General features: G+C 36.8%; 1 protein-coding gene across 1 annotated transcript; it reads right to left on the reverse strand.

Moving 5' to 3' along the window:
* Positions 1 to 562: 562 nt before the first annotated feature.
* LOC131060814 (protein PLANT CADMIUM RESISTANCE 2) lies at positions 563 to 1,960 on the reverse strand. Its single transcript, XM_057994231.1, has 4 exons — positions 1,539 to 1,960; positions 1,362 to 1,433; positions 1,057 to 1,266; positions 563 to 973 (listed from the first exon to the last, which is right to left on the reverse strand). Exons 1-4 carry the CDS (start codon positions 1,801 to 1,803, stop codon positions 891 to 893), a joined length of 630 nt encoding a protein of 209 aa, XP_057850214.1. The 5' UTR covers positions 1,804 to 1,960; the 3' UTR covers positions 563 to 890.
* Between the last annotated feature and the right edge of the window lie 21,210 nt (positions 1,961 to 23,170).

Here is a 23,170-nt window from a genome sequence, read left to right on the forward strand (position 1 = left end):
TTTCAATGCCTCTCTATCTATCTCTATCTTTATCTCTCCCAAGCTACCTCCCTATATCTATTTCTCCCCACCTCTATCTTCCTCTCCTCCTTCTATCCCTAGACATTTCTCCCTCTCTCTATCTATCTGTCTACCCCCCCATCTCTCTCCCCCTCTTCCTAGACCTCTATCTATATACATTTTCCTCCCCATCTCTATCTTTCGTTCTCCATATATAACACACACTCTCTCTCTATCTCTTCCTCTTTCTATCCCTATCTGCATCCATGTCTCCTTTTTGCTAACATAACATAAACCTATTGGTAATAAAGATTATATTCCTAATTCATAGGTTTTTAGTTCTATTTAGATCCCTTAGTTCTATTTAGATCCTTGTAAGTGAATGCATAGTTGATTTGAAGAAATCGATTCTCCATTGAAACCATTTTTACGCAAACAAATGAAGAGATTATTGATTGGCCTCATGCATTGCACAAATGTATGCAAAAAATAGACCAAATTTATTTCTAATTAACCTTCCACACCTATTCAGCGTACTCATTGCACACCAAAATGCAATTGCTAGTTTTAATGATATAAAATCCTCATTAAAAAATGTTACAAATTTTAAAAATACTCTATAGAGACACTATAAAAGAAGAAGGTATGACAACCTCATCAATTTCTTAATATTTCACAGCCTCCACAATTGGCAGGCCGCGGGCACCCAGAAACAAAAACTGCTTTTACAAGTACAAGTCATATTGTGTCATGATTTGCCTCAGATTACAGTCCCACTTGACAAAATTCTTAATGAAACCCTTACAACGTAAATCGAGGAGTAATTATTGAAAACAGCCATTGAAATTCGGAAACGCCCACATCAAACAGAAATAGTGTGAACGGTGGGATCATCTTGCCATGGCTGGATTGAGAGGAGGTGTCATGGCGGTCCCCATCCCGCGCTGTTGTCTTTGTTGGTTTCCAATCCAACCTACAACAAAACAAAAACAAATAAAACACAAAACTATCTGAAAAAACCCTAAAACTTAAGATGTAACAACACAGATGTATTACCGAGACCAGGATCATATCCTCTGTTTTTGAGCTCTCTGTATTCCTGGCACAGCGCGCATAGTTCGCAACACAAATGGACGACACAATCTGCGCAGTTCTCCACCAAGTTAAATTTTGCCCGCATCTTTGTCCGGTAGAAGCACGAATAGCAGCACGCGCACCCCGTAAAATAGCACAGTACAGCGTAGATCCCTCCGCCCAAAGCGCATGCTGCATCAAGTTCAGCCACTCAGCATTTCCATAGAACAATAATAACACAAATAAATATAAATTGCTTGCTTATAATTTATTTATCCAGGTCTTACGCGTAGAACCCTCATCCACGATCTCCGCTATTTGCCCAAAAGTGATGCAGGGGCAGAAGCATGTGACGCAACCTGCAATCACACACACAACAGTCCCATTATGATCAGCATTAGCACATAATCAAAGATAGATAGTTATATGATGAGAGAGATGATCGCTGAGGAGGAGAGTGATACAATTGGATTGATCTTCGGTGCAGGCGAAGAGGCTAGAGGACCATTCTGTGGGACGAAGAGGGGTGCCTTGATGAGGAGGTTGTGGGGCATATGGAACCTGAGCGTAGGGATTTGGCGGCGGCGGCGGCGGCTGCACGTACGGATTTTGCGGTGGCGGAGCGTATGCATTTGGAGGTGGGGGCGGATACCCTGTTGTCATTTGCTGTGGAGGCGGATACCCAGTGGGGAAACCCTGATATTCTTGCCCTGCCTTTGGGGGATACATCGTTTCCTTGTTCTCCTTCTCCTGCTGCTTCTCCTGCTACCTATAACTTCAACTTACATGCATCGATTCTATAACATAATCTTGAGAGCCCGTTCTTCGATGTTTTCCAACAGTGCAATAGGTGTTGACCATTCAATGCTATCTTCCCGAGGTATCTCGCATAAAATGATTTGATTAGAAAGTGTTGACGCGCGGAAGCCCAATGCGCGGCTGTTAAAGTGGGGAGTGGGCCATGTTCGTAGCTGTGCACAGCATCTTAGGCTCCCTCTGCGTTCCACCCCCAGATAAACAACTTGTTTTAATTCACGTGTTAAGCAACCTAACTCAGGATTTGACTCCATCTACCACAACTTGCATATCATACTTATCGAAATCAGCAAAACAATCACACTAGTCTATATCTAGACGATGAATATGAATTATTTACTGAGCATTAGGTGAGTAATTTAATGAAAATCTTATAAAAAAATCAGTTGAAAATATATCGATTTGAACAGGGCAACTTATAGCTCTTTTGACCCTAATTTTTAATTAATTGAAAAATAAAAAACAGTTTTATTTTTTTAATTAATTAAAAAATGAGGCCGGTGCCAAAAATGATTGCTTGTGTCAATTAATATGGAAAGCTTTAATTTAGATTTAGATTTGTCTTCGTTATTCTATCATAAATTAACATGATTTTTAGAAATTTATACAATTGTAAAAGAAAATAAACTTAACTTTAATTTAGTTTTAATTTTAAAAGATTTATACATGAATATAGATAGATAATTTCAAATTAAATGTTCATATTATAGAAAAAAAGGGAATTGGATAAATTTACATAATTTTAGGTTTCATGATGAATAATCTTTGGGGCAATTTTAAAATTTAGGTACCTTGGAATTAAAAATGATAGATATTTAAATGTATATTATGTTGGATCCTTCACAGACTTGTAGCCTCTTTATAAATGAATTTGAAGTCTAGGATGGTTTCACAAGTGTAAAACTACTCAGCTAGCAACAAGTTTGATTCTACAATCTAAGTGATCAACTACTTCTTTGTTTGTGTAATCTACCACTCTCTAGCTTACTTTAATGAATAATTGTATTTATGAATACCTTTGGAGGGTTGGGCTAGAATTGCTAGGGAACACCTTGTTCTAGGTCAACCCCCCAAAAATATTGCCTTTAAATCTCATTGAGAATAAAAGATGGCAATTAGATATGCAAATGCCCCTACAATAATCTATGATACAAAATTAGATTCTTTTAAGTACTTCAATTGAAGTGTTCCTAGCATGCTCCACCAAATGTGAATTTTCAAATGATGCTTGGGGATGACGAATGGATACAATTGAATGTTTTTCAATACAAGAACAAATCAAAAAAATGTGTTTATTCAATACATAATGGCTAGCGAAAAGAGGCAAGAAGAAGAACTATTACAACTACTCTTACACCAATTGCCATATAGATCATGAGTAACTCAATGTTTATCTCTTCTCTATCTGTGAGATCTTGAACTTAATGTTTGGATGACATTTATCTATATATGAAATATCCATGTATGTGATGATAGCAAAAAAATTGCAATGTAAGCTTATAATTATCCATTAGCTTGACAAGTGATAAGGTAGCGTGTAATGCCCTGCCAGGAAACCCCAAAGGGATAAAGCTAAAACACAAGAATAGAGTGCAAATTTGAAAAAAATAAAAAATTAAACACAACATAATGATACAATGACTTATCATAAGTTTAGATAACACAACGGAAGACTCAAATAACACCTAAAGAGGTTCCCAACATGATTACTTAAATTAACACTTAACTCAACTCACGCTAATTAATCCAATTAAGTTGATTAACTTAATGACATGATAATACTTTAAAACAAGGATAAATTCATTTGCTAGGTTAAAATTATAGATAACATGATTAGTTTCATCCATTAAGGTTAAAAATATAGATAACATGATTAAGTTCATCCATACATGTTAATTAAAGAGGAAATAGAATAACACAAACATCACATAACATGAAATGATATCGGAGTTCACCACTAGTGGGCTACATCTCCGGGTCTGCTCAATTGCAAGACCCCTCTGATAAAATAATAAGGTGAAGAATACATAAGGTTCACATCATTTGTATCTTGCCATCAAGGCGTACATAAACCAATAATACATACGACTAGATTGGTCCAATAGATAAATGAATGATCTCTGAATAGGAAAAGGATCCAACTGAACATAATAAGAAGCAAATACAAAGATCAATTGGAGAACCCGTGAAACTAAGTCTTCGCAACCCATCATAAGCAACCCATGGTCTAACATGAATATCAGGTTCTCACAAGGGCATAAACAACAATAAACGACTCCACAACAGTGCTCCTATCAAGGACACCATAAACAACACACTAGCGAACATAAGGGACAAGTGTCATCACATAACTTGGTATGGTTACCATGGCAAGCCTCCATAGATTCCGACCCCATCAACTGGGTTACCTTGGCAACCTTTCTCGAACCTTCGGCCCATCCAAGTCTCATGTGGACCCAACACGTCCTTTCGTGAAGACAAGGTTGATGGTTTGCCATTTCAGGCCTTCTCACTGCATGTCGAGTCTGTACTAGCACTCATCCCATGCGTGAGGCACAATTATCTTACTTAACATTTTCATTAACTAAACTCTCTAATATGTTATTAGGTTATCACTTATTTAGACATGCTTTCGATGGGTTACCCTAAAACCACTTTGGGCATGACCCCCACTCGATAGCCACTTTCCCATATGACACTAGACCATAATCAAACGAACTCCTAAACCAAGGAATACACCAAAAAAAGCATACAGAGTTCAATACTGTAGGAATACCCACTTGGCTAAACAAGTCTTCATATGAGGTGCACTGACTGACAGTACTTTGACTAGGGACATGACCAGCTATGGTCAACCACATACCAACATTTCAACACTCGCATAAAGGACATGACCGGATACAAAACCATCACATGAAGACAGTCAAAACTCGAGATCAAGGACATAAGCAAGTGCCCAAATCACATACGACAATATCCAACAATCACAATCAAGGACTTGCCATTTCTTAATCAAATGTGAATACAAAAAATTAAACATGCATAGGCATAAATCAGAAGAGACAATCTTCTTCCATATTGTTTAAACACTACAATCGATCCAGTTTTCTAATTGTTCTAATTTGATTGTGAACTTTCTACCTTGTCTAGGTACATGTCTCTCATAGTTTACTAACTCACTATAATTCATTTTGCATCATAAAATAATTTAAATACTTCATCATGAGTTTTCAAACCAATCACATTACTATAATTAAATAAACATTAACCAACTAAAATATGATATTTATTCTTCAAAATAAAACATCATTCTCATACTTGTTCCAAACAGTTTATCTAAACTTATCTTTTCCAAAACTGAGATACACTTTCCAGAATATGAAAATATACATTAAAAAGAACTATGGTAGATAATTCTTTTCCAATGAAATAAAATTTAATATCAGAAATTTCCAAACTAAAACATTATTTTAATTCCCAAGAATTTAACAAATAATATAATATTAATTTTTCCAATATTTTCCAAATAATATAATTATTATTTCATTTCTCTGAAATTTACTTAAATAACATAAATTAATTCCACCTTCCAAAATTTATCAAAAACATATGATAAAGGCTTCCAAAATATCCCCATAACATATATTAATTTACTTAACGAATTTATATTTAAAGAAATACAAATTTAATATAATTTAAAACATGTTTTAAATTAAAATTAATGTATAGATAAAAAATAACTTTATATTTACGCATTTTTATGCGGGCCAAAGCACACTGCAAAAATGGAATACACAAGGGGTAAAGGAGTTGCTACCATTGGTAGCACTGCTACCATCCCACGTGGTGGGGTTCTCCTGCCACGTGGGGGGTAATATCATTTTTTTATTTTTTATTTTTAAAACTTTAAAATAGAATACCCCCAAATAAAGAACAATCACAGACTGAGCCAAAAAAATAACAATTTCCAGAACTTCATGGTTTTCAAAATATTTACATCTACAGAATAACTAGACCCAGAAAAGGTAAATTTTTCCAACCAAACACCATATTTGACAAAATAAGATTGATTTACACTCATTTATTCAACAAATTTGCCAAACTAATTTCCAATTTAAAACTTAATTCTGAGAATATTCAATGGAGTTTTAAACAAAAATTCATCATGAACAGCCAACCCCAGTATTTGGTTTTAAAAACAATTTCAGCAACCAAAATCTAATCTAATCTGGAGGTTGGGAAAGAAGGCAAGAAGGGTTTGAGTTTGTGATTTAACTACCACTCTCCCATTTTCCACAAAGTATAAGAGATTAACAACAACACAACCAGATTTCTTCAAAAACCAAACAATCTCTATTAAACAAAGAAACCAAAGAGGTAAACAAGAATCCTACCTCATTTAGCATTCCTGGGAAAGATTTGATGAAGAGCCCAACCTGCAAGCTCAAGAAAATCCTTCTTCCCCAAATGCCCAAAATTTTCATCCCCAAAATATTTTCCAAACCTAGGTTAAATGAAAATTGTTTGACCAAAATTCATGTTTTTGGATTTAAAATACTTTCTTTCAAATAAAATGAAAAATCATTCTTTTCAAACAATTCAAATATGCAACAACTTGCTTTTCTTTTAAAAATTAATTTTCTCAATTAATTGAAACTAACATTTATATTTCCAAAATGCCAAGGAGGATAAAATATTTCTATTTTCGAATAAAATTTAATCTTTCCTTTCAAAATGCATAAACTGAATAAATTCATCATTTAAAAATAACCATTTAATCGAACTTGCTCCAAACATGAATAGAGCAATTCTTATAATGATTAATCGCACAAAGGGGTCCTATTTAATTTAGTCCCTTAATTACTAATGCATAAAAACACATTTAATCAAATTAAATACTTAAGATTAAATACTCAATTTTACCACACGCAACCCAAGAAAGCCAACCAGATACACAACTCGCATACCCAACCAAAAGGGGAAACTGACGGACGACTGACGATGCTCACTTGAGCACGACTAGGGTAAAACAAGGGTCTTACGACCACCTAATCCAATCTCTAAGGACCAAAGAGGTACACTCAAATCTGCGAATCCAAGTGGAGATGAACCTCGTACCTATGCGGTACTATACCTGCAATCTCCTACAACCATGAGTCACACAAGCATACATATATTTATTTAATGAAAGTGTTAGCCCAATATTAATAACACGAATCACAAGAACAAATAAAATTACATAAGAATCAATGCGAAAGCACATTTACAGGTACACATAATGATCATTATATCTGACTATAACATTACAACATGGTAAATTAACCATCCAAGAAGGCCACTTAAAAAGTCAACCAAGGTCAAACCAAGTTTTAAAATCTAATTAGGGCAGGGGTAATACATCCTCCCCCCTAGGTTCCGACTTACTCCTGGAAGTCGTAAGGCTAGACGGAAAACATGCAACGTGCATTAGCCCTGAAACTCATTTTAACAAATATCAATTGCACATGTGAATCTTTTCACAAATAATTGAAACATTATTGCTAAATCCTCTACGAATGTCATTATCCATTGGCAAGATACATCTAAATCCATACATTTCTTAAAACATTCTAGGAACAATCTGCAATCATAGCAGAGAAACAAGAATTTTCTTCCTTTAATCACACCAAATTAATGCATTAATAGAGGTAAACTACAATCACCATACTTATCTACCAAATACGACAAGAAAACATACCATCATGATCAATTTCTTTTACCAATCCATCCTCTTCATAAAATGTTATCGCATAGAACTAGCTTCAAATTTCAAATTCTACAACCAAGTTAACTTCCATGAAATAAGAGCAACCTATATAACACAATTGTTTACACTTGCCAGGCATATAAAAAAATTTCCAATGACTATGTCCCATAAAATAGTAACAAGATAACACATTTTACTCCAAGATTACACATAATAACCATCCACATAATTGGAATGTACAACTCAAAAGGCCACATGTGAGCATGTCTAATGCTCGGTCATAGATAAAATGCACGATCAACATCTCTGTTGTCCTTGATTTCAGCGTGGCCAAAATCATGAGGCAACCCTACGAAACTGGTCCGTTTCGTACCTTACGACCTTTGGGAGAGCTTGATGGTTAGCTCGTTTTTGTTTTTCACTTTTCTTTTTATTGTTTTCTAAGTTCTTTAGATTTGCAGTTTTTCCTACAAGTCAGACTTTAAAGTCCGAATTGCAGGGTTTCTTCTTTTCGAAGGTAATTGCACATCGGACTTTAAAGTCCAATGTGCAAAGGTTTGTTTTTCCCCTATAGATCAGACTTTAAAGTCCGACCTGTAGGTAATCCTTCCCTTGCAGATCGGACTTTAAAGTCTGGTCTGCGGGTTGTTTGGCCAAAAAGTGCATGTCGGACTTTAAAGTCCGACTTGCAAGGGTTTTATATTCCTACATGTTGGACTTTAAAGTTCGACATGAACTGCGTGATTAGTAATTAATGGCCGCATTAATTTCTCTTTTAGGAGTTATTTATTAAGTTTTGGAGTTTATTTATTCATTTTCATTTTCGTATTCTCCTCTATGCGTGCCTTCCTCCTTCCTCCTCCGATTTCGCTCACCGTCCTTGTGGATTTGTTGGGTTTTCATCATTTTTTCATCTTCGGCCTCTCGGATTCAGGTAGGTTTTTATTTGTTTTCCGTGTTTTTCCTTTCTTTTTTGCCTTCATTTTTGTTTTTGTTTTGTCGTTGTCTTTGGAGGGCAATCAGATTTTAAAATCCGATTGCTCTTAAACCTTATCGGTCTAGTTGAGGGTAATCGGATTTTAAAATCTGATTGCCCTCTTAATCCTTCTTTTCCCTCGCCTATACGACGGGTTTTAAAACTCGATCTGCAAGCTGTGTGTGGAGATCCCTTCGCATATCGGAAGTTCGATATGCAGGAGGGTAAACCTCACCTATCGAACTTTAAAGTCCGATATGCAAGGGGAGATTGTTCGATTGACATGTTGGGCTTTAAAACTTGACATGTCAATCGGTTGTTCTTCCCCAGCACATCGGACTTTAAAGTCCGATGTGTTGGTCTTTTTGCAATGTTCTACACATGTACATTGGACTTTAAAGTCTGATGTGCTAATGATTTTTTCCCAACTTGCACATCAGACTTTAAAGTTCGATGTGCCGATGAACTTTACCCAACTTGCATATCGGACTTTAAAGTCTGATATGCAAGCAAATATGTTTTATCTTTGCACATCGGGCTTTAAAGTTCGATGTGCAAATTTTGACTCCTAAGGTGCAGATAGGACTTTTTTCCCCGACCTGTTATTTTTGACAGTTTTGCTCCCAAGCCTGTTTTGAGTCCAATTTTTTGATCCAATTGATAAAATTGATTTTATTGATGATGATAACTATCAAAGAAGCTAATTAATCAAAAACTATCAAAGAAGCTAATCCTCAGTGTTAAATGCAGTCATTTGCAAATGTCAAAACCCTCTCATGACAAATCAGAGCCCTCTTCGAGTTAGTTGGAATCTTCTCTGCATAAAACATTAGCAAATAAGATGAAGTACAAGTATGATAAGTACTTGAATTTGTACACGGAAAGTTCTGTAGACTCAAACATCAAGGAGATCAAAGATACAAAAATTGGAGATGTCATTATGTAGGAGTTTATTGATCGAGTTGAGAAAGCTCTTGCCCGCCTAATGAACCCAATCAAATCCGAGTTGCATAAATATGATTCCTTCCTAGTTGCAGCTCATGATCCAGATTTTGTACTTACAGTAGTGGATCATTTCGATCCAAATACAAGACAGGTTAGGGATGCTGATCAAAATGTCATCATGACTCTGGATAGTGTTTTCTTCAATAGTGTTTTCAAAGGTTCTTCAGTTGAGGAAGTAGCTGACATTTCTCAAGAAAGTGCTCAAGAGTACTATGAGAAAAATGAGGTTAAATGTAAGAAAGTGATCAATACTATGTACCTCTCTGCTGCTAGAAATTCTACCACCTCGCGATGGCCCAAGTATTTTCACAGGAGTGACTTCAATGAGGAGTACAGCGACATGGTCACCATGTTATCAAGAGTGAAGGGTTTAAAGGACTCTCACTACTTTCAAAGATGGATGTGTTATTACATGAATATAATCAGGAAAGGAGCTGCTAGGATTGATTGGGGTGAGCAGATCAATGATGCACTCTGCGCATAGTTGAAAGAAGTCAAAGTGACATTGAAATTTTATATGACTTCTTACCTAGTTTATGTAGCCGCTTCCATGAGGCAATATCTAAGTTTGTCTACTAAAGGTGATAGGAGATTAGTTCTTGTCTAGGAATACTATGATCAACTCATGATCAAGAATCAAGGTAGTCACTTTAGAAGAGTTAATGATGCCTTCTTTGTTGTGTGGAAGTGCATGTTTGATAAGAGCCTACAGAAGAAAATATTATCAGAGGCTGCATATAACAGGGTATCTCATTTTGGATGCATTTTCCTTTAGTTCCCAACATTCACTTACATCTGGATAGGATGTTTCTCAGGTGAACCCTTCATTCTACCAAGGTATCCTTCTGACAAGATCATTCTCACGGAGTTGTGTCAAGTACTAATATATGTGCATGAAATGCAATCACAAGCACATAAGACATGGTTGAAGTTCCCAGAATCAATTGGCAGGTACTCAGTTCTAACTAACCCCAAAGCCAAAAACATGGAGGAAGAAATGCAATGGAATACTATGAGAAGATTCAAGGCACAAAACAATTTTGATTTTCGTGGCATGAAGAACAAGCTCAAGAGGAGTTACACCCATGTCTATAGGTTTGAAGATGTATAGGCAGACTATCAAAATGAAGAAGACATAAGAAAGATGGATTTCAGTCGTCTTACCCTGGAAAAGATTGAAAACTTGGATTTGGCAAAGATCCCAATGACCATGAAAGACACTGATGACATAATAGACCCTGTCTATTATGAAAAGAAGATTGCCAACTCTCCGCTCCCACCGATGCAATGGTCAAAAAAGGAAAGTAAATCTATCACTCAAAGAATCTCTCCTATTTTGGCAAACACCAATGCATGGTTGCTAAAAAAGAATCTTAGAATGAAACAACTTCTGGCTAGTTTTGGAGATGCCGATAATAGTGATGGCCCAGTTGGTAAGACAACTATGGCTAAAACAAGAACCAAGGCCAAAGTAGATTCACAAGCATTATCCTCAACTCCTGCAACGCAAACCAAGGGGAAAGGATGCAAAATCAAGTTCACAATTAAAGGGTCCAAGAAAACTGAATCATCTTCAGCAGTACAGGAGACAACCATGAAGGAACCAGAACAAAAGACTACTAGAGATATTGGAAAAGAGAAAGAGATGGAAGAAGGTGAAATTCCTCAACAAGAGGAAGCACAGGTTGAAGAAATATCACATCTTGGTGAAGTTAATGTTCCAGCCACTTCACAGGCACCAACTAATTTACAAGTGATTATCCATTTGATTGATTCAGATTCTGAGCAAGAGGAACAAGAATTCGATGATGAGGACCTGGGCATGGGCATGACTCAATCAGAGACTTCTCAACAATTCTTCACACTATCCAACTTTTCCAGCCTGGATGATATTCCTTCAACCACCATTGAATCTTCAATATTGGAGTTTCCTGAAGCTATGGAGCAAGCATTCACGAAACAACAAATGATGACTTTGCCTTCTATGGTGGTTGTAACAGAGATTCCATCTCAAGTAAGCACTGAAGTTATTTCTACCATGACAGTTATAACAAAAATTCCACCTCTGGTTACTACTCAAGTTGTTTCAACTGCACCTTCCACTTTCACCTTTGTGGTCGTAACTGAAGAAGGGTCAGCATCAACAACTATTGCTACATCAATAGGTATATCATTGGATACTTCAACATTGATATTAGTCATTGTTGCCAATTCAAGCCAGTATGCTCCTGAAATACCAAGTGACACTCAGCAAGAAGTTACTACTCCACCGGCTAATCCAAAATTACCACCTTGGATGGAGGTAGTAGCACCTAAGAGGAAGAAACATGTGATTTTGCCTGATGTGTTTGACTTTGTGCAATTGGTTCCTCCAAAGCCCAAGGGAACAAAGAAGTCGAAGATTGTTTCCTGGGTGTTAGTAGACCCGACCTCTAAAAGGAAGTATGCTGACGTCATGGTGCCATCATCGGATAAGAATAAGGATGATATACAAACTGATGATTACATTAAACAAACTATAGAGCTTGGGGAGGAAATGCATGAGAGTGTTAAGTTGTATTCTCAGATGGCTTTAAACTCTTTGTTATGAAGACTTGACTAAGAGAGGGATGAGAAGAATGAATTAAAATAGAAATGTGAACAATTGACTAATGTTCTTCTAAAAATTACCCAATCCTCTCAAGAAGTTGAGCCCATAGGATCCTCAATGGACACTGAAGCTCTCAATAAAATTGAACAGGTAGGAGCCAAGAGCCGATTGGTGGACAAGTGGATAGAACGACTGAAGTCATAAGGGTCTCATCTCCTAAGTTCAACAGTTGGGTTATTGATAGATTTTGAAGTGATCCAAAGTCAGATGCAAATTGTCAAAACTTCATTATCTCAGGAGATTGAAAATATTGGAAAAAGTACAACCCTTTGGACCAAAATGGAGGACTTCAAAATAGACGTCCTCATTGAAAATAAAGTGGTTCCTTCAAGGGAAAAGTATATACAAATCTTGTCGCTACTGTCTTATAGGAAAGAGACAATAAAGTTGATGATAAGAGAGCTAGATCGAGAATGGAAGAAAGGTGATGATGAGATTGATCTCATTTTTGCCATGATTGCTTACCTTCCTTGTTATCTGTAAGATGACAATCAAAATCTCATTACTTGTGATACCATCACACAGGAATTTATGTCCTTAATGGATCACTGCACTGGACAAGATTTCTCACTTGGTGCATTCGATAAGTTACTGGAAATCCAAGTCAGTTTTGTGGTCCTCATAGCCATGCTGAAGGACAGTAAAAACAAATTTGTAGAGGTTGAGGATACGATCTCCCATGTTCGTGTGATCATAGATTCTACCCAGATGCCGAACCAAGTAGAGATGGAGGCCATCCTGACTAGGTTCGAGGAATTCCAAAAATCAAACGAGGAGGAGAAAAATGAATAAACTGTCCCTTTTTGGCATTTTCTTTCCATGTAGTTGCATTGTTAGATGCTGCAAGTTTTCTCACAACTGCATATTTTCTTTCTGCTATAGTTGTAGTCAAGTGGGACTGTGCAGTTGAATTAGTCAACTGTGCCCACATTTTTTTCCAATTTTCTTATATATAAGGGGGAACCTCATTTATATATTTTTATCTTGAATTATGCTAAGCAAAACTCTGCCAAATTTTTGCCTCAACTAAGACTTTGATCTTTGTTGTGAAAATTTGATCAAGCAAATAAAGAAAGCGATTTTATTTGATCCCAAACTTTTTGTTGTGTTTAAAGAGAATTGCTTATATGAGTTAATGTTCTTACATTCATGACTTATATATGTTCTTGAATTTATTGATATAGGAAGTAATGTTAATCGGATTAAAGAGCTCTTGAATTATGAAAGTAGACTTTGTGCTCCTTGAATATTTGAGAAATTTTCTATTGTTAAGTAATTAGTAGTAGGCTTTGTATTGCTACTATTGCTTGAAGTTTTTTGGATTATGGGATTGTACTTGAGGACTTTGAGCTGCAAGTTGAATTCCTTTTCATTGTGATAATTAGTTTAGTTGGTGTTATATTCAAGAAAGACTTTGTGCTTCTTGTTTATAAAATCTTAATATAGTTTGTTGGATAAATTCGCTAATTTCCTTAAGTATCAAAGTGATAGGGAAATTGTAACAAAGTGAAGGGAGAATACATTAACTCTGGAAAAAGAGAATTATATGCCCGACACTAACCCACATATTTAAATTTCTTATTAATTAGAGAAGAGATTTCAAAGGGAAACTCCCCTTGATGAGAGGAGAGATTAATTTCTCAATATAGCTATGAGTGAGTCATATATTTTGTCATTAGTATGCTAGTGACAACATATTCACCCAACAATTTTTTTGGCAACTCTGTTGGGGAGCGACGTGCAACCAGTATTTTTCCTTTGGGTTGCAGTGCTCTTTTCATTGTAATATCCATTTTGCTGATTTTCTCAAAAATAATAATCTGGTTGATCGAAGTTACACTCGTGGGCAATGATTAGTGGGAGTTGTTGATCCCACTTTTGAGTTTTTGCAGGAACATAATTTTCCTTTTGTGACACCTCCATGGACGCATTCTCCTTTGTAACGAACATGAATTTTTCCTCCTTCTGCACGACGATCTCCCGTACCAAGTGAGGCGTCAAGTTTGCAAGTCTTATTTGTTCTACTTGCAAGTTGTTTTGTAATACCACCATATAATCCATTAAGGATGGCTGTTGTTGGCCCTTGGGGTACTGCTTTTGGTCCCTTGAACTTGACCGCACCTTTGCATGAACTTCCCAAAGGCACGCAAAAAAATTTACCCAAATTTTTGGGGGATGGTTCTCAACACCCAGATGAACACATTGCTTCTTTCTACATCAGATGTGGAGTCTTAGGTGTTGAGCATGAAGACATTTCAATGAGATTGTTCATTGAGACTTTGCATGGAGCTATTGCTGATTGGTTCTATCATCTTCCGAATGCTTGTATCACAAATTGGGCAACTCTCAGAGCACTATTTGAAGCAAGGTTCAAGTTTGCTGAAGACAACCACATGCTGCTGGCTCAGTTAACTCAAATGAAGAAAGAACCTCACGAAGCTATGCATGAATTTGTAGCAAAGTTCAACAGATTGTACAATCGCATTCCAGTTGCTTCACGACCAACCATTGGAAACTTGAAATGCTTCTTTATCAACGCTCAATTGCCAGAGGTGAGCTTTCTTTTGTGAAAGAATAATCCTACAGATTTGGACACTGCACAATAGTTGGCTATATCAGTCGAAGATGATCTCATCCTCGTCGGTAAGATAAGGAGAGATCCTAACAAGGTTAGGAATAATCAAATTGTTGATTCACCTATTCCTTCAATGGATTTTGTTGATCCCATGATACAAAAGTTAGCAAATGATTTGTTAGCACTTAAGAAGCAAATTTCCTCACAAGGAAATACTTCTTATCGTGATTTCCAAGGACTTGTCGAAATAATGATTCAAATTACGCCATGCGTAATCAAAATAAATTGCCTCCTGCTCCAGAGAGGCTTGCATTGGAAGCACCACCCCAAAATTCAGCTATAGGATATTATGAAGCTGAACAGAATGATCTTCCCCTTTTTGGTGAAGAAGACTCCAATTTGCATCAAGAAGATGATGGAGAGTTGGCTGGCGACTCTAATATCAAGTTTATGCAATATCAAGAAGATGATAGAGAAAACACACGTGATGGGGATGTCTTTGCAGTATTCACCTGTTTGCAAGCACAGGCAACCCAACCACCTATCACTGCAAAGAGTGATGTTCCTATTCAAATCAAGGATTCTCAACGTTTGCCAATTTCTATTGGGAAGCGTGGGACTCCCATACCAAATCCTACAAAAGACAATGCTATCTCAATGGACACCATGAAGGATAAAAGTGTAAGTGATTCTTCGACTGTTGTAATTTTTTCTACACCTGTCAATTCTTCTACACCTACATCAAAGACTAGTGTACCTAATATTTTAAGTTCTCAAAATGAGAACCCAAATCATTCTTTGATTAATTCCTTTCAGTCATTTGATATTTTAGACCATGCTAAGAAAACCAAAATACAAATGTCTGAGGTTGAATTTTTGAGATCTAATCCAGATCAATTTGACCGTTTGGTCAAGTTTGTAAAAGAAAAAGATACTACCCCTAGTAATCTTCCTAAGTCTAAATTACTTCAAAATAACTTAGTAACTTCCCCTTCTCCTATTGAGAAGATAGAACCATTCTATATCTCTTTGTTGATAAATGGTAATACGCTTAGTAACCGTGTAATCAATTCTGGGGCATCTGATAATGTTATGCCATCAAAATTTGCCAATGCCCTTGGCTTAACTTTGACCAAAACATTTGGAAGATGTTTCTCTATGGATAACAAGAAAGTCCCCTTGATAGGTCATATCAAGGACACACAGTTTGCTTTTGCTTCATTCCTAGAAAAGATTGAGATGACAATACTGGTAGCCAATGTGTCAGCTTCCTATGGTCTATTGTTGGGAAGAAATTTCTGTAGAGAATCAAAATACACCATTTTCAAGTCTGATGATCAGCGGGCACAAATTCTTTTCAAATCGTCAGGTATGGGTAATTATTTCCTGCATGATGATGATGGTTTGGAGGTGGTTCCTGAGAGTGAAGATGCCATTCCACTCAATGATGTCCCAGTTGATTGTGACAGTATTGTTACGGAATCAGAAAGATCTTCAACTTCGCAACAAGAAATTCTCAATTTTGATACCATCAGCATTGGTAGTCCAGATGATGTTTGGACACTAGAATTTGAAGGCAGCCGTTCTTCTAGTGGTTCAGGAGTCGGTGTTGTGTTAGTTTCTCCTAATGGAAATTTCTTCCCTTTCTCCTTCAAATTACAGTTTGGCAACACAAATAACACTGTTGAGTATGAATCTCTTCTTTTGGAGATCAATGTTTCCCAAAGGAAGGGGATTAAAAATTTACATGCTCAAGGAGATGCCGAGTTGATATTTTGCCAGGTCAGGAACATATATCAGGTGAGGAGCGATAGGCTACAACACTATTGTAATCTTGTATGGGATATAATAGAGGCATTTGATGCTTTTGATATATCTATGGTTTCCCATGAATTTAATGACAAGGCAGACTCATTAGCAGTATCAACAACCTCTTTGGTTCCTCACAGATATTTTTTGGGATCAACATACATTGTTGAATTGGTCTTTCGACCAAGTGTTCCTGACAACTTTGATCATTGGCAAGTGTTTAATGACGATCATCATGTAATTATTTTTTTGCAGACGGCTGATAATTTTGATGATCTGTATTTTGAAGCTAGTCACTGCCCTTCAAAGGATGCAATTGAAAGTATTGATGCAGAAACAGGAGAAAAATTTCTGCAATTAAAAGGGAACAAGATCCCTAAAGGTATAGTTTCTTTAGAAAAGATTTTTGACAAACATGACTGTTATGTTAAAAAGCAACAAAGATTAGCTGCAGGATCAATGGAATATGAACAAGTAAACATCGGGACTGAAGGCAATCCAAAAATGATCAACATTGGAAAGTGTTGTTCACAAGAAGAAAGGCAAAAATTTGTTGCATTATTGCAGTAATATGTTGATGTCTTGGCCTACTCCTATGAAGATCTAAAGTATTTTCATCCCGAAGAGCTTCATCATGACATTCCATTAAAACTGGGTATTACGCCTTTCCATCAGAAGCAAAGGCAATACAACCCAAAGATCTCTGATACTATCTTTGCTGAAGTTCAAAAGATGTTGAAAGAAAGGATAATCTTCCCCATTCATCATTCTTCCTGGATAGCCAATATCGTACCTGTACGTAAGAAGAATGGTGAGATTTGGATATGTGTTGATTTTCAGAATTTGAATCAGGCACCCTTAAAAGATAACTACCCTTTACCTATCATGGATCATGTCCTACAAGTTGTTACTGGATTGGAGATGATGTTCATGTTGGATGGGTTTTCAGGTTATAATCAAGTGGAGGTTCTTGAAAAATATCAACATAAAACTGCATTTACCACACCTTGGGGCACTTTTGCATATCATAAAATGCCTTTTGGATTGATAAACGCAGGAGCAACTTTCCAACGCATAATGGACTTGACCTTCTGAAGTTTCCTTGATAAGTTCATTGTAGTCTATTTGGATGATTTGACTATTTATTCCAAGAAACGTCAAGATCATTTCTATCACTTGCAACAAGTTTTGAGTAAGTGTCGTCAGCATGGAATTTCCCTCAATCCCAATAAATCTATTTTTGGGGTTACCGAAGGTAAGTTACTTGGGCATATTGTTTCAAAAGAAGGTATAAAAATTGATGCTGAAAGAGTGAAAGCTATTCATGATCTTTGCATGCCAACAAGTAAGACTGTTGTTCATTCTTTCTTCAGCAAAGTAAATTTCTTGCGAAGATTTATTCTAGACTTTGCTGAACAAACTTGTCATATAGTTAACATGATGAAAGGAAATTCTCTTTTCAAGTGGACTCCCAAAGGAAAGAAAGCTTTCCATCAAATCAAGGAGGTCATGGCGAATGCCCCAATCTTGGTATGCCCTGATTATACAAAAGAGTTTATCATGTATAGCTATGCATCAGATCATACCTGCTCAGCCATACTAATGCAAAAAAATCATGAAGGAGTAGAATCACCTATTACATTCATGAGTTATCCGCTAAAGGCTCATGAGTTGAAGTACTCAGAAATGGAGAAGCATGCTTTTGTCATGGTAAAAGTGGTGAAACATTTCGGGTTTTATATTTTGAATTCACATGTCATTGCTCTTGTTCCTGATGTTGTTGTCAAGTCAATTTTGATGCAACAAGAGTTTGGAACTAAAAGGGGCAACTAGGTTGCCAAGATTCAAGAATATGATATGGAAATCAAGCCCACTAAGTTGGTTCATGGAAAAGGTCTATGTTAGTTGATAGCTGACAACAAATCAATTGATGAAGTGGTGCTGGAAAATGAAGGTATGAATCAAGATCTTCCCAAGGTTCTATTTGTCAGCACCACTTATGAGTGGTATTCTGACTTGGCATATCTCTTAATATATGGAGACTGTCTTGCGCACCTATCATGTAATGAAAGGTGAACCCTAAAGCTTAAAGCAGTAAATTTTGTCCTATGGGACAATGGCTTGTATAAGAAAGGTCTAGACGACAATTTCTTGCGCTGCATGGACAAACAAAAACAAGTAAGATTACTTCAAGCTTTTCATGATCTTGCTTGTGGTGGACATTTTCCTACCCCTATTACTGCACACAAAATCTTGCATGCTAGATACTATTGGCCGACATTGTTTAAGGACACATATAGTTGGGTTTGTAAATGCGAGCAATGCCAACAATTTTTGGGTAAGCCTAAACTAGTTGTACTCCCTCTTAAACTAGCTATAACTGAAGAGCCCTTTCAACAGTGGGGATTGGACTTCATCAAACCTGCCAATCCAACATCTAGTGCAGGTCACATATACATTCTTATAGTGACAAATTACTCCACCAAGTGGGTGGAGGCAATCCCAACCAAACAATCTACCTCAGTGGTGGTTTGTCAATTTTTGAAGGAAAACATCATTTCAAGGTTTGGTGTTCCTCATAAGATAGTTGCCGATAATGCTTCATGTTTTTCATCTTATGAGATCATTGACTTTTCCTTTGATCATGGTATTACTCTTTCACACTCATCTGACTATTATCCGCAAGGAAATGGTCAGGCAAAGTCAAGCAACAAGAATCTGGTTACTATTATGAGGAAGCTTGTTGACGAGAGACAATGGACTTGGCATAAAGCTCTTTATGATGCGCTATGGGAAGATCGTATAACTCCAAAAAGAGCAATCAATATGTCACCTTTTCAACTTCTGTATGGGTTGAATGCCGAGATTCCAATCACTGTAGAACTTCCAACATTAAAGCTCACCAAGACCATTGAAGATGAAACCTATCAAGATTCACTGGATAAGCGGATTATGTTTCTTTCTCAGTTGGAAGAAACAAGAGCAGAAGTGGTTGATAGGATTGTTGCACACAAAATCCAAGTGAAGGTGTTGTTTGATAAGAAAACAACTTCCCGTGAGTTCTTAGTTGGTGATCAAGTCTTGTTATGGGACAAGAGGAGGGAACCAAAGGGTTTGCATGGAAAGTTTGACTCCTTATGGAGAGGTCCCTTCACTATTCATGAAGTATGTGGCAAGCATAGCTATTTACTTGCATATGCAGATGGTACCCCGTTGTCACTACCTCATAGTGGAGAACATTTGAAGCTCTTTACTCAATAAAGAGAAATGCAAAGGGAGTTGTACTTATTGTAAAATTTGTATAGTCTTTTCTTTTAAGTCTTTTCGTTGCCTGACTCTATAGCCCAATGGATATAGGCACATAGAATTCTGGATTCTACAAGCTTCAAGTGGTCTAGCTTGTTCCCTAGTCAGAGCTAGCTATTGTCCTCGATTTCAGTGCAGCCAAAATCATGAGACAACCCTACGAAACTAGTCCATTTCGTACCTTACGACGTCTAGGAGAGCTTGATCGACTCCGTCGGTTAGCTCGTTTTTGCATTTTGCTTTTCTTTTTATTGTTTTCTAAGTTCTTTAGATTTGTAGTTTTTCCTACAAGTCAGACTTTTAACTGCAGGTCGGACTTTAAAGTCCGATGTACAAAGGTTTGTTTTTCCCCTACAGATTGGACTTTAAAGTCCAACCTGCAGGTAATCCTTGCCCTGCAAATTGGACTTTAAAGTCCGACATGCAGGTAATCCTTCCCCTGCAGTTCGGACTTTAAAGTCGGGTTTGCAGGTTGTTTGGCCAAAAAGTGCATGTCAGACTTTAAAGTCCAACTTGCAAGGGTTTTATTCCTGCATGTCGGACTTTGAAGTCTGACATGCACTATGTGATTAGTAATTAATGGCCGCATTAATTGCTATTTTAGGAGTTATTTATTAAGTTTTGGAGCTTATTTCTTCATTTTCATTTTGCAAATTCTCCTCGGCACATGCCTTCCTCCTTCCTCCTCCAATTTCTCTTGCCATCCTTGCGGATTTGTTGGGTTTTCATCATTTTTTTCATCTTCAGCCTCTCGGATTTAGGTAGGTTTTTATTTGTTTTCCACGTTTTTCCTTTCCTTTTTGCCTTCGTTTTTGTTTTTGTTTTGTCATTGTCATTGGAGGGCAATCAGATTTTAAAATCTGATTGCTCTTAAACCTTATCGATCTGGTTAAGGGTAATCGGATTTTAAAATCTGATTGCCCTTTTAATCCTTCTTTTCCCTCGTCTGTACGACGGGTTTTAAAACCTGATCCATAGGCTATGTGTGGAAATCCCTTCAGATATCGGACTTTAAATTTTGATATGCAGGAGGGTAAACCTCATGTATCAGACTTTAATGTCCGATATGCGAGGGGAGATTGTTCAATTGACATGTCGGGCTTTAAAACCCGATATGTAAATCAGTTGTTCTTCCCCAGCACATCGGACTTTAAAGTCCGATGTGCTAATGATTTTTCCTGACTTGCACATCAAACTTTAAAGTCTGATGTGCCGATTATCTTTCCCCAGCTTGCATATCAGACTTTAAAGTCTGATATGCAAGCAAAGTTTGATGTGCAAATTTTGAATCCTAAGGTGCAGATTGGACTTTTTTCCGCGACCTGCTATTTTTGACAGTTTTGCTCCTAAGCCTGTTCTGAGTCTGATTTTTTGATCCGATTGATAAATTTTGATTTTATTGATGATAATAACTATCAAAGAAGATAATCCTTAGTGTTAAATGCAGCCATTTGCAAATGTCAAATCCCTCTCATGACAAATCAGAGCTGTCTTCGAGTTAGTTTGGATCTTCTCCGTGTAAAACATCAGCAAAAAAGATGAAGTACAAGTATGATAAGTACTTGAATTTGTGCCCAGAAAGTTTTGTAGACTCAAACATCAAGGAGATCAAAGATACAAAAATTGGACATGTTAGTATGCAGGAGTTTATTGATCGAGTTGAGAAAGATCCTACCCACCTAATGAACCTGATCAAATCTGAGTTGCATAAATATGCTTCCTTCCCAGTTGTAGCTCATGATCCAGATTTTGTACTTGCAGTAGCGGATCATTTCGATCCGAATACAAGAAAGGTTAAGGATTCTGATCAAAATGTCATCATGACTCTGGATAGTGTTTTCTTCAACAGTGTTTTCAAAGGTTCTCCTATTGAGGAAGTAGCTGATATTTCTCAAGAAAGTGCTCAAGAGTACTATGAGAAAAATGGGGTTAAATGTAAGAAAGTTATAATAACTGTGTACCTCTCTACTACCAGAAATTCTACCACCTCACAATGGCCCATGTATTTTCACAAGAGTGGCTTCAATGAGGAGTACAACAACATGGTCACCATGTTATCAAGATTGAAGGGTTTAAAGGACTCTCATGACTTTCAAAGATGGATGTGTTATTACATGAATATAATTAGGAAAGGAGCTGCTAGGATTGATTGGGGTGAGTAGATCAGTGATGCACTCTTCACACATTTGAAAGAAGTCAAACTGACATTAAAATTTTATGACTTCTTACCTGGTTTATGCAGCCGCTTCCATGAGGTAATATCCAAGTTTGTTTACTAAAGGTGATAGGAGATTAGTTAACATCTAGGAATACTATGATCAACTCACGATCAAGAATCAAGGTAGCCACTTTAGAAGAGTTAATGATGCCTTATTTGTTGTGTGGAAGTGCATGTTTGATAAGAGCCTGTAGAAGAAAATATTATCAGGGGCTACATATAACATGGTATCTCATTTTGGATGCGTTTTCCTTCAATTCCCAACATTCACTTACATCCCGATTGGATGTTTCTCAGGTGAACCCTTCATTCTACCAAGGTATCCTTCTGACAAGATCATTCTCATGGAGTTGTGTCGACAATTAATCTATGTGCATGAAAAGAAATCACAAGCACATAAGACTGAGTTGAAGTTCCCAGAATCAGTTGGCTGGTACTCAATTCTAACTAACCCCAAAACCAAAAACATGGAGGAAGAAATACAATGGAATACTATGAGAAGATTCAACGCACGAAACAATTTTAATTTTTGTGGCATGAAGAACAAGCTTAAGAGGAGTTACACCCATGTATATAGGTTTGGAGATGTATGGGTAGACTGTCAAAATGAAGAAGATGTAAGAAAGATGGATTTCAGTCGTCTTACCTTGGAACAAATTGAAAACTTGGATTTGGAAAAGATCTCAATGACCATGAAAGACACTGATGACATAACAGACCCTGTCTATTATGAAAAGAAGATTGCTAACTCTCTATTTCCACTGATGCAATGGTCAAAAAAGGAAAGTAAATCTATCACTAAAAGAATCTCTCCTATTTTGGCAAACACCAATGCATGGTTGCTAAAAATGAATCTTAGAATGAAACAACTTCTGGCTAGTTCTGGGGATGACAATAATAGTGGTGGTCTAATTGGTAAGACAACTATGGCTAAAACAAGAACCAAGGCCAAAGCAGATTCACAAGCATTATCCTCAGCTCCTGCAACACAAACC

Source organism: Cryptomeria japonica, chromosome 10 (assembly GCF_030272615.1).
Source record: "Cryptomeria japonica chromosome 10, Sugi_1.0, whole genome shotgun sequence".
In the NCBI taxonomy this organism is placed as follows: Eukaryota; Viridiplantae; Streptophyta; class Pinopsida; order Cupressales; family Cupressaceae; genus Cryptomeria; species Cryptomeria japonica.